At 30.1% G+C, this 11,832-nt stretch overlaps 2 protein-coding genes across 2 annotated transcripts; both read right to left on the reverse strand.

The window, feature by feature from the left end:
- Positions 1 to 230: 230 nt before the first annotated feature.
- On the reverse strand, positions 231 to 4,412 carry LOC123658237 (protein takeout-like). Its single transcript, XM_045593678.1, has 5 exons — positions 4,352 to 4,412; positions 3,577 to 3,802; positions 1,325 to 1,479; positions 855 to 1,013; positions 231 to 406 (listed from the first exon to the last, which is right to left on the reverse strand). The coding sequence occupies exons 1-5, from the start codon at positions 4,410 to 4,412 to the stop codon at positions 231 to 233; spliced, it is 777 nt and encodes a 258-aa protein (XP_045449634.1).
- A 454-nt stretch (positions 4,413 to 4,866) lies between these two features.
- LOC123658405 (protein takeout-like) lies at positions 4,867 to 11,000 on the reverse strand. The gene is made up of 5 exons (XM_045593832.1): positions 10,914 to 11,000; positions 10,312 to 10,537; positions 9,251 to 9,405; positions 6,429 to 6,584; positions 4,867 to 5,083 (listed from the first exon to the last, which is right to left on the reverse strand). Exons 1-5 carry the CDS (start codon positions 10,972 to 10,974, stop codon positions 4,908 to 4,910), a joined length of 774 nt encoding a protein of 257 aa, XP_045449788.1. The 5' UTR covers positions 10,975 to 11,000; the 3' UTR covers positions 4,867 to 4,907.
- Between the last annotated feature and the right edge of the window lie 832 nt (positions 11,001 to 11,832).

Genomic DNA, 11,832 nt, shown 5'->3' on the forward strand with positions numbered 1-11,832 from the left:
TTACAAATTGATATTTCCAACCATCAAATAGCCATGAAGCAATACAAAAACTAAATGAATAACTTAGCTAGGATCAAGCATGACATTAAATGGTCTTATTTGAATCGGGGACAAATCAAACTTTTTAATTTTAGGTTTGAAAAAGCACATGACTCATATTTATTTTTATGTTATTTTATGATATTTCGAATCTAGTTACAATTTTCATTAAAAAAAAATATCATATTAAATTATTTCTTGATGTATGGCGTCAAGTCATCTAAAAGAAAAACTTTTGTAGGAACTTTGTCAAAGAATCTTCTTGCAAACTCTACTGATAATTCCACGGCTTTGTCCATAAAGTATTTCCCAAAGGTTGGTATCAATGATCTCCAGTTGCTAGTCAGAAAATCGGACATGGTTTTACCTAAAACAATTTAGATGATAACATGTAAACATAGTACTAGTATAACAGTAGTAACGAAAAAAATATATTATAATGTTAATGTCTACACTAGCGGATCCGACAGACGTTGTCCTGTCTGGAATAGCAGCTACCAAATTCGATTGATGACATACAGACAGCAGCGCCACCTACCGGGTCCAATTGTGATTTTAAACCATCCTTGAATCCATTAAAATATACAAACGAAATTTCAACAAATCAGTCCGGCCGTTAAGTAAATTCATACGTATACAAGAATTGTATTATAATTTAATATTCACAACAAAATAAACTATCAAAGCTTCTTCATTTGTGTATATCAGTAATAATTCCATCATTCATGTTAACATTATCAACATAAAATTGAGAAAAATTTATACGCTTTCTTTAGATACAATTATCTCGCAACCTAAATAATAATTTAACTTACTGATATCATTTTTGCCTATAAAAAGTTCTTTTATATTAAATTCGGCCTTTTTTATGTCGTATAAGTACTTTGGTTTTTCGTTTAAAATTTTTAAGTAGGTATCGCCATCTTCTTTTTTTACTACGGCAACAGGTAAAGTAAGAGTCATAGTCACGTGTTCTGTAAAAACATAACATTTTGAATTATTATATTTAATAATAATATCACATTCGTTAATATCGAGCCCAATGCGTGTTTGATGATATCACTAAACATTCGTTAACATACAGTTTATTTTCTGAAGTTTTAGCACGAACATTTTTTAAGTATCTATTCATCTTTAACCTTTTGAGTTTATAATATTTATTTGGATTCAAATTGCCTTAGTACAAATTTTCTCTTTTTCGGTACAATAAATTACAAAGTACAATAAATATAAAAATAAATAATTAATATAATATAATATATATATATAATAAGAAAAGACCTACCAAATTTAATCTTTGCTTTTCCGTGTCCGAATAAAGAATTACTTCCAAAAAAATTTTGTAGGATTGGATTGGAACCTCCGAAATAGAATTCACCGTTGATTCTCGCCTCGTTGCACACTATGTCTTGTGATGCGAATTGCTTTTCTAAATCGACACTGTAAGAAATATAGCATAAATTGTCTCTATTATAGCTATCAGTCTGTTAGAGCATACGTTCTTTGTTGATATGTCAATTGAATTTTAGTATGTGATTTTTTTCTTCTAATAAATACTTTCAAAAGAACAAAAAATAAATGCCTAACCTTTAAGTATCGGCGTATGGGTCTGATAGACACTTTATAAGTTCGGTAACTCTAGTTGCATATAAACCGTCTTGCTTGTCGCTACGCGGTAGCATTTGTGGAAAGTGGCTATATCAGCGCGTTCAATTCCGGTAAGATGTGATTTTTAACCGAGTATAAAAGGTAGTAAAAAAGGAGGAGGTTATCAGTTCAACTTTTTTTTTGCGTGTTATCTCAGAACTTTTTACTGAGTGCTCCGATATCTTAAGTTTTACTTATACAATATCTAGAATAAAATATAAACTAGAATTATGTAAGAAACGATTTATTAAGAAGAATATTAAAACACGAAATAATATTATAACTAAAGTTATGATGGTCTACCGGATCTTGCGTCGGTACTAATGTAACTAAAAAAGCACGTCGGTACTTAAGGGTTAGTAACAAGAACTTCACGGAACCGATATTGCCAAAGGAGTTATCAAGATAATATGTTTTTTTTTCTTGTATTGAAACTCAAAAATCTAAAACCAAAAGACAATAATTGTATTATACATTTCTTTGTTATACCTACGTATAATTTCTATAAAAAACAAAGTAATGAATTTCAAGACAGCATAATTATATAATATAAAAGATTTTTGTCTACTGTCGATACCTAAATAAACAAAAAATAAAAGCGTTGTGAAACAAAAAACTAAAATTAAAAATACTCTAATTGTACGTTGTTAAACAAACGAAAAAACGAAAAAAAAACAAGCAGATGTAACCCATTATATTTTGTGTAGGTAAAAATCAGTTTTTTGTCTATAATAAATGGTCCTAATGCCATATTTATTCCTTTTTGTATTTTTTTTTTTTTTGTATATTTTTACTTATATTTCATCGTTATTAATTTGTAATTACAAACTTTCTACAAATTCTTTGTTCAAATGCCAAAAAAATGTTACTAGCTTTTTTAAAGTATCTATTCTATACATATAATAAAATGGTAGAAAAGTCAAAACTGTACATTGAATATTTTTTTAAAAGAATACTTGGGGTGTGATCTACAATCGATACCGAAGCCAAAAATATAGTTTTTAGAATTTTCGTCTGTTTGTCTGTTTGCCTGTATGTATGTCCGGGATAAACTCAAAAAGTACCGCATGGATTTACTACAAATTTGGCACGAATATTATTAAGAAGTCGGGTCAACATATAGGCTACATATTATCACCTACCGGGAACGAGCAGTGAACCTTTATGTCCTCAACGCATTCTGTAACAACGTGTAATCTAACGACGCATGTTTGAATGTTGTTGTTATCATGTTAATAACCATGCTATAAGCTAGCTTCACACTAAATAAATACATTCTGTAGTATATTTAGTATCAGCATTGCACCCGTGCGAAGCCGGGGCTTGTCGTTAGTTTTATATAAATGCTAAGCAAATATAAAGTGGAAATCAACTTATCCTTTTTTATATTGATGATAACGAAAAATACAAATAAAAACATGTACAAAAGAATTCTGTCCTTGGACTTTGCCATCTTATCGTAATTTTTTCATACCGTATAATAAAATTAACTGAAAAAAAGACGATTATTTTTTTAACTCTTTGCTTACTCGACAAAAAATACACACACAACACATACAATAAAAACCAACTTAAGGTAAACAAAATACGATAATTATTGTAATTGTATTATACTTATTGGATGATTTATTTAATATAATTTAATTTATTGACATTTATCGTTCTCAAAACTATTAGTTTCGTAAATAATAATTATTATTATTTAGTTATTGCTTATTTACTGGCTTCATCATTTACTTTTTTTTAAACAATGAAAACAATTTTTGTATTGAGACTAACCTACCATTATGGAAACTGTAAAGAGATAAAATAGAGACTTTTTAGACAATTTTAAATGAGATGTAAAAAAAATATATACGAGTATGTGGATACACAATACTATTGGCATACCTGATTTTGTCGACTTTGCAGTTTTTGAGACCCTTTATTATACCATCTGTTACGGTTAGCTCGAGTGAATCCATAATGGTTATCGTAACATTTTTTAAATTCATGGGGTCTAAAGGAAGAATATTTAGTTCTGGGATACCAGTAGATCCTACGTCACTCAGAACTTTCATAAAACTGTTTATCACACATGGCGTGTCCTTGATACTGCATTTTGTTAAAGTGTCCACTAAAAAAAAAAAAATAATAATTTATAAAATACGAGTAATAAAATAAACCGCACTATATTTTATTTTACACTAATCATCATCATCACATCTGCCAATGGATGTCCGCTACTTGACGTATCATAATCGATCTCCAGAGCTAGCAGTTCTAATCAGCTTCCATACAAGAATTTCTTCATATACGGTTGAATGTTCTTATTTAAGATATGAAACCAAGTTTTAATTTTTCTTGACAAGTTCAAATGTATTTTTCCGTCAAGAAATAGGCTACATTATATACAATATAGTACTTAGAGATTGATATACTCGTAGTAGTTAGAGATTGCATACACAGTCATTTGATATACTCGTAAAATATCAAAAAAAGATTAAAGTTCAACTACATATACTAAACCAGTTGAAGTCCTTTCAGTATATACCTACTCCTACTAGTAAATTATCTGTTTTTTTTATATCAAAAACCTATTTAAGACATTTTAAGACACGTATTACAATAACAATCAGTAATACTGCTCAAAATATCTAGTTCACAAAAATTAATATTGTCTTACCATAATTTGCGTCAGAAAATAGTAACGAACACAATAATAGCACAAAACTTGACACGATCATTTTGTGCTCTCGAATTAATGTAATGAAACATAATTCGCTCTAAAACACAGCCATATATAGTAGCAAAATCGTAACAAAAAATAATTTTATCTTGTATCATCTAACTTAAGTTTGTATCATCTTACTTATCTTTATCTTTAACTTATCATTTGTCTTATAATACTACAAGTTGTAACTACTTATGTTGTAAACAAAAATAAGGCTGATTATAAAATAATGCACCACTATTATGCATCCATACACATTTAGTAAAAACCGGTTAATTTAATATTACAAACAGTGTAAAAGTCAATAAAAAATAAAACCATTAGTTATGATGAGAATAATTTATTTCTATAAAAATTGAAATAAGTATTAATATTACTTTGTAATTTTTCAGTAATTATTTTAAAACTGAACTTCTTAAAATCTTATGAATTGTATTTACACTGTGGATTTAAATAAAATATTATAACACTTTTTCTATTGTATTAAGTGAATATCTAAACTATTTGCTCAGCTTAAAACGTAGGGCGTCAAATCTTCTTCAATATACAGTTTGGTGGGTACGTTATCGTAGAATTTGTGCGCGAACACGAAGAAATATTCAAGGCCTTTGTCGACGAAGGTTTTTCCAAAAGATTTTATTAAAGTTTTCCAGTTGCTATTCAAGTAAGTGTTTGCTGCTTGACCTGCAATGACGAAACAAATTTGTACATATGCGTAAGATACAGTATTATCAAGTGTATTTTCCATAGAACTTATTTAAAAAATAATATGAATATTATTGATACGCATGTATGAGTAACGCAATCGTCATTTTTTTGTAAGTATGATTAAAAGGTATAGGTAATATTGACAGAATCAGGCATAATTTATTTTGCTAAATTAAAAAAAATTACCTGGGGAATATATTTTTTATTTATATGGTAATTTATTATAGAATCAAACGTGAATCTCTTTTCGCTGTTAAATAGTACAAAATTTTTATGTGATACTATATCGTCGTTCTCTTGGTATTTTAAAATAAACTTGAAAATTTATTTCTTTCTAAGAGTAATGTTTACCACAACTAAAAGTTACTTTTTTTATCAGTTTTCAGAGAATGGTACACAATCTTAAGTTGTTGAACCCATAAAACTAGTAATTTTGATTTGAAAATAATTAACTATTTATCTTAATTCATTTCTTTTGTATTTTCTTATATAAAATTTATGTATTTAACCGACTCCCAAAAAAGGAAGAGGTTCTAAATTCAACTGTATTTTTTGTGTGTATGTTACACTAACTACCGTTACCCAGAACTTTTGACAAGGTGGCCCGATTTCGATGATTTTTTTTCTAAACAACACGTGATGGCACGTGTCATGTGGTCCGATATTTACTTGACAACTTTTTCGTCGATACGTTGTATTATATCGCATAACTTTTTTACTGGGTATAATGATTTTGATAATTATTGTTTTAATCGAAATCTGACACTTGACTTGAAGTACCATTTAAATTTGATCGAGATTTGATAACAATTTTTTTTTTGAGTTTTGATTTTGCGTATTTATTTATTTAACTATTTTTTCGTCTGCCTACCTTATGTTACTTGTCGATGTGATTGAAGTAAATTTTTTTTCGTTTAAGAGGAAACACAATTATTAATAGAATCATCATCGTCATTATCATCACTGCAGCCTATCACAGTCCACTGATGGACATAGGTCTCCACAAGTTCGCGCCGAAAATGACGTGAACTCATGTGTGTTGCCCATAGTCACCACGCTGGGCAAGCAGGTTGATGACCGCAGGGCTGGCTTTATCACACCGAAGATGCTGCTGCCCGTCTTCGGTCTTTGTATTTCAATGCCAGCAGTTGGATGGTTATCTCACCATCGGTCGGTTTTTTAAGTTCCAAGGTGATAGTGGAAGGAAGGAGAAGATAGTCTAAGGGATAAACCCTTAGCCACCCTTTCGACACCCACGGGAAGAAAGGGGGTGGCTATATTCTTTACTGCAGTAGCGACACAGCACTAATAGAATACTTACTAAGATCATTATCACCAATAATAAGATGTTTTATATCAAATACGGCTTTCTGTAAGTCGTAGTCGTACTTCGGTTTATCAATTAACCGAATATAAGTATCACCGTCTTCCTTTTTGATAATGGTAAATGGCAACTCAAGATTCATTGTTACATGTTCTGGAAAAAAAAAATTGGTTGTCTGTAAAGTTGGTTTACGGACGATAATTTAACGTGACAACGTCATAAAAACCATCTCCTCGGACGCATAGGCCAATCGAGTGGATGAGCGTAGCGCTACAAAGAGTCATCATTTTTCGTGCATGCAGCAGCGTTCATCGATTTATTAGACGTTGTCACTTCAAAAATGCAATAATAAAATTGTAAATAATGTCATTCATAATAGTCTAATATCAATGAGGTAGGACACAACATGGTGTATATATCCTGTTCAAAATCTAGAGTAGGCTGTAGGAAGTAACTCGACGCTACAGAGATCACAAATAAATAACAGAGCTCTCAAGTAGTGTCATGTCCATGTAGTGAGTAAGTTAGTCAGGGCTACGGGAGGGAGGGAGGTGCGATTATCATTGTGCTTTCGACACTCCTAAGGTTTCAGACGTCTATAGAGTACGGTAACCGCTTACAATCAGATGAGACACTTCTTTGACTTACTAGTCGTATAATAATCATTTAAAAAAAATATGTGATATTTTGAATTGCACATCAAATAACTTGTCACACAGCAATATATGTACAACATACAATACAATACATACATATATCCATCAATTCAATCTTTTTTACATCCAATATATTATACTACAGCAAGTAGACCATTTGATTATCAAAACTAACACTAAAAATATTTCCAGAAATGATGTCAATCTTTATTGTATTTTTTTCCCAGATGTAATACAAAAAAAAGTGGTTTTTACACTTCTACTTTCATATCGAATATACTGCAGAGCGAATTAACTATTCTTTCATTCTTAGTTAAAAAACCATCCTAAAAATATTAAAACGCCAGAAACATCTGGCGGAACTAAGCTGAGCTGAATTAAAGCAGATTTAATGTCCCTGCGGGCAATTTGCCTTTCAACAATTACGATCGTTATCTAATGTTTATAATCACGACCAAGACCACCAGACCAACGGATTAACATGCTTACCGAGGTATAGTAGTGAGGTACAAGGTCAACACATATACGAGAATCAAAATTTGTGCAAACAAAAAGAACGATCGTGGGTTAAAAGCAAAATATAAAAAAAAAGTTACTGCAGAAAAAAATATGTTCGGTAAAAAGATAAAAAATTGTGTATTTCAACCTACGCTCATATTCGATTGTAATTTTTTAATTTTATTAATTTATAATGTTTAATTTTTTTTCTTTCTAAAACGTTTTAGTATAATGAAACAAATCGAGACGCCTGGTGAATTAAAATTGCAAAGACATATTTCGATGTAAACAAATAATGTTCTTTATATCTACCAGTCTAATTAATAACTTACTTTATATGTATGAACCTATAAAACGTGTGCCTTACGTCACGCTTTTTAGAAAACATAAAATTAAATTATTAATGTAGGTAGGTCCCTTTAATATAAAAAACATAAGGTGACCCTTTCTTAACTTTGACGACGCGTTGGCGCGACGATCACAGCACTGGTTTGTGGCTGTTGCGCTGGCGGTTGAGGGTTCGATCCCCGCACATGACAAACATTTGTATTGGCCATACAGATGTTTGCCGTGGTTGTGTGTTTGTGTAGTTCTTGTGGGTCTGCCCACCGAGCCTCGGAGAGCACGTTAAGCCGTCGGTCCCAGTAGTTATCATATACACCTTTAGCGATCGTTACCCAAAGTAGGATATTGCCACCAACCCGCATTGTAGCAGTGTGGTGGATTAAGCTCTGATCCTTCTCCTACATGGAGAAAAAGGCCTATGTCCAGCTGTGGGCTAAAACAGGCTGAAGCGAATAACTTTTTAATAATTCTTATGTACCTAGTCAAAAAACGACTGATACAGTTTCATTAGATTAATTCTGAATTTAAATTTAGTATCTATGGGATATCCCAAGTAATTTAGATTCAGAAACATACAAATTCCATCAAAATCACGTATATCTTCAAAAATAAGAATAACTCACATTAAAAGTACTAACTTATCAATAAAATATTATAAAACAAACGAACCGAATATCCATCCACTTATCTATTTAGAGATCATACTAATAGCAATTTAATCGTAATAATATGATTGTTCGACCGTAACATCTCCTACTCTTTGCTTTGTCAACAAAGACAAACCACGTTTTATTTTTTCTTTCTGAATAAATTCTTCACTATATGGATTTCGTTTATTTTCATAATATATTTACAAATTGTATGCCATTGCATGTATAGTCAAGGTTAAGTTAAATATTTTAAATAAATAAATTGAATAACGATCGACCTTGTCAAGTTAGGCAAAAAAGTTGAACTTTAAATTTAGGGATTTTGACATATTTTCAAATGTGTAACGTAATTTACAAATCGCTAAATTTAATATTTAAAATTTTGCGTGTTTTTTCCTCCACATAAAGTACTAATCAGTGACATTTTGTATTAGAATTTTTATCAAAACGTTTTCCTTGTAAATTTTTTTTTCTTAAATACTTATGCTCCATCTACGAATAATAAAACGAATACAAATTTAAGCAATCTTTCTTTTTTCTTATCCTAAAATTCTTCTTCACTATACATATATTATGTCACTTGACGGAATAATCTGTGCCATTAAAAAATTTGAATGCTTGATACCAAATAACAGAGCGGAAGATAAAAAAAAAAAAAATAAGTACATACCAAGTTTAATCTTTGCTTTTCCATTTCCATTTACAGAGCTACCCCCTAATAAGCTCTGTAACATTGGACTTGAACCTCCAAACACAAACTGCCCTTTTACAGTCAGCGCATTACAAAAGATTTGTTGTTTTTCTAATTGTTTATCTGGATCGAAGCTGCGAAACAAATAAACGGTTTATAATGTTTAATGATTCGTATAATTTTTTTTTATTTAATAACTAACTCTGCCCGCGACTTCGTCCGCGTGGAATTTAACAAAAAAGTTATTGTTCAGTTGGCAAAGTTATACAATAAATAAATTTCAAAAATAAAAGTAGCCTAAGTTACTCTTTACTACATCAGCTATCTGCCAGTGAAAGTTCGTCAAAATCGGTCCAGCTGTTTCAGAAATTAGCCGGATCAAACAGACAGACAGACAGACAGACAGACAGACAAACAAAAATGTAATTTTTTTTATTTTGGTATATGTACCGTGTATATACATCCATATACATTTATTAAAAAGCGGTTATTTTAATATCACAAACAGACACTTCGATTTTATTTATTTATATAGATGTATAGATAATAAATAAACAAACTTTTGTTAACGTTTTTGTGTGTTGGCGAGTGAAACTGCTTACGGGGTTTTGTAACTAGGTTGTAGAATTAAATGGTCAACATATAATTAAAATTAAGAGTTAAATTGTTAAATTCATATTTTTTCTAAGACAAATCAAATCAAAAATCAAACTTGACGAAACACGAATATGAAATAGATACGAGTACCTATATTGATTATATGTTATAAATATTTTTGAATGCAGTAGATTATTTTATAGCGTGAAATTATGTTAAAAGAAATTGTTTATTTTCCAAACGTGTTAAGTACTTATGTATCCACACAAAATTTAGTAATTTATTTAGTTTTTATTTCATTAATTATTTTTAAAAATAGAAATATTGTTAATGATAATAATCTTGACTTTGTATTGTTAGAAAAACTCTAAAAAGCAGTTAACGTCAATATAAATTTAAGAGAAATTTCATATCGGTACTAAAATTGGCTTTAGTTAACTTACCTGTATTTTTTCACCTCACATGTTTTGAAACCCTTGATAACACCATCCTGTATGGTTAGAGTGACTGCATCCAGAACGTTAACCGAAACGTTTGTTATTTTCATAGGATCGATAGGAACTAAATCAAATTCTGGAATTCCAGCCTCTCCAATATCATGAAGCATTTTTTGAAACATATTTATTACACATTGGTTGTCTTTGATGCTGCATTTTGTTAAACTGTCCACTAAAATGTAGTAATTTTTATATTATTAAACATTATATTTACAATTATAAAATACATAAACACTTTACACTCAACGGCCCGCTGGAGATTAACTCCAGTGTCGGGGGTCCGGAAAAATACACAATACATAAAAGCACATTCGCCCAGACCACGGAAAACATATTTATAGCTACTATAAATGTTTGCATTGTACGGTAATCGAACCCGCAATCGTCAGCGCGACAGCCACCAACATTTGACAGTTGCGCCAACGTGTTGTCAATTATTTATCAAACATTCATATATGCCATTTGAATATAAAAATATTTTATAAATTTTTAACAAATAAAAGTAACAATGATAGCAGTGGAAAACCAACGAAAATCAATTGTCTTACCAAAGGATGCATCAGAAAAAAATAGTGTGCACGAGAGCAACAACAGGCCAGACACGAACATGATCTATGCTCTAAAAGAAATAATCTCGATGCACATACGCGCTCACATATATATACACAATGTATAGCAAAAAGTAATAACAAAAAACCGGTTTTTTGAAGGCATCATAGTTAATTTTTCAAACAGATTTACGGACGTAATGTGACAAATCGAGGCAGGTACTTAATGTCTAAACAAAAAAGTTAAAAAGTCATGTTAGTATTGTTAGTTGCGTGTTTATGTTGAAAAAGATTTGAACATTGAGGATAAAAACCAGTAATAGTCATCATTATCTATAAAATTCTATAATGCAAATTTACAAGCTTTACTGAAAAAAAAATTATGTAAAATTTAAATAAATAAATAAATATTTACACAATACACACACGATCTTCTGTTCCTAAAGTAAGCAACTTAATGCTTGTGTTATAAGGTAACAGCCGACTGGTATATAGCTACATTTTTTTTTCGATAAACATACTTATAAATAATACATATATAAATATATAAATAAATATTTATATTACACCCAGACTCAGGGTGGGAATCGAACCCACAACCCTCGGAGCAGAAAGCAGGGTCACTACAAACTGCACCAACGGGCTAGTCGATAAAGAAATTTAGCAATCTCTTATGAATGAAACTAAAAAAAACTGAAGAACTATTACTTAAAATATTATATTATATTACAAAATCCATAATATAAGACTAAAATCTAATTAAAGGTAACAATAAATAAAATGTTTTAACTAAGGAAAATTTATGGCGTTTAAAAATTTACGGGATAATTTTTTTTTAAAGTATATTTGTTCTAAATCTTACAATATACTGTGAAATAATAATGAACATATCTTAAAATTTGATTAAGACCTTTAAATT

The sequence above is a fragment of the Melitaea cinxia genome, chromosome 12 (genome assembly GCF_905220565.1).
Source record: "Melitaea cinxia chromosome 12, ilMelCinx1.1, whole genome shotgun sequence".
NCBI lineage: Eukaryota > Metazoa > Arthropoda > Insecta > Lepidoptera > Nymphalidae > Melitaea > Melitaea cinxia.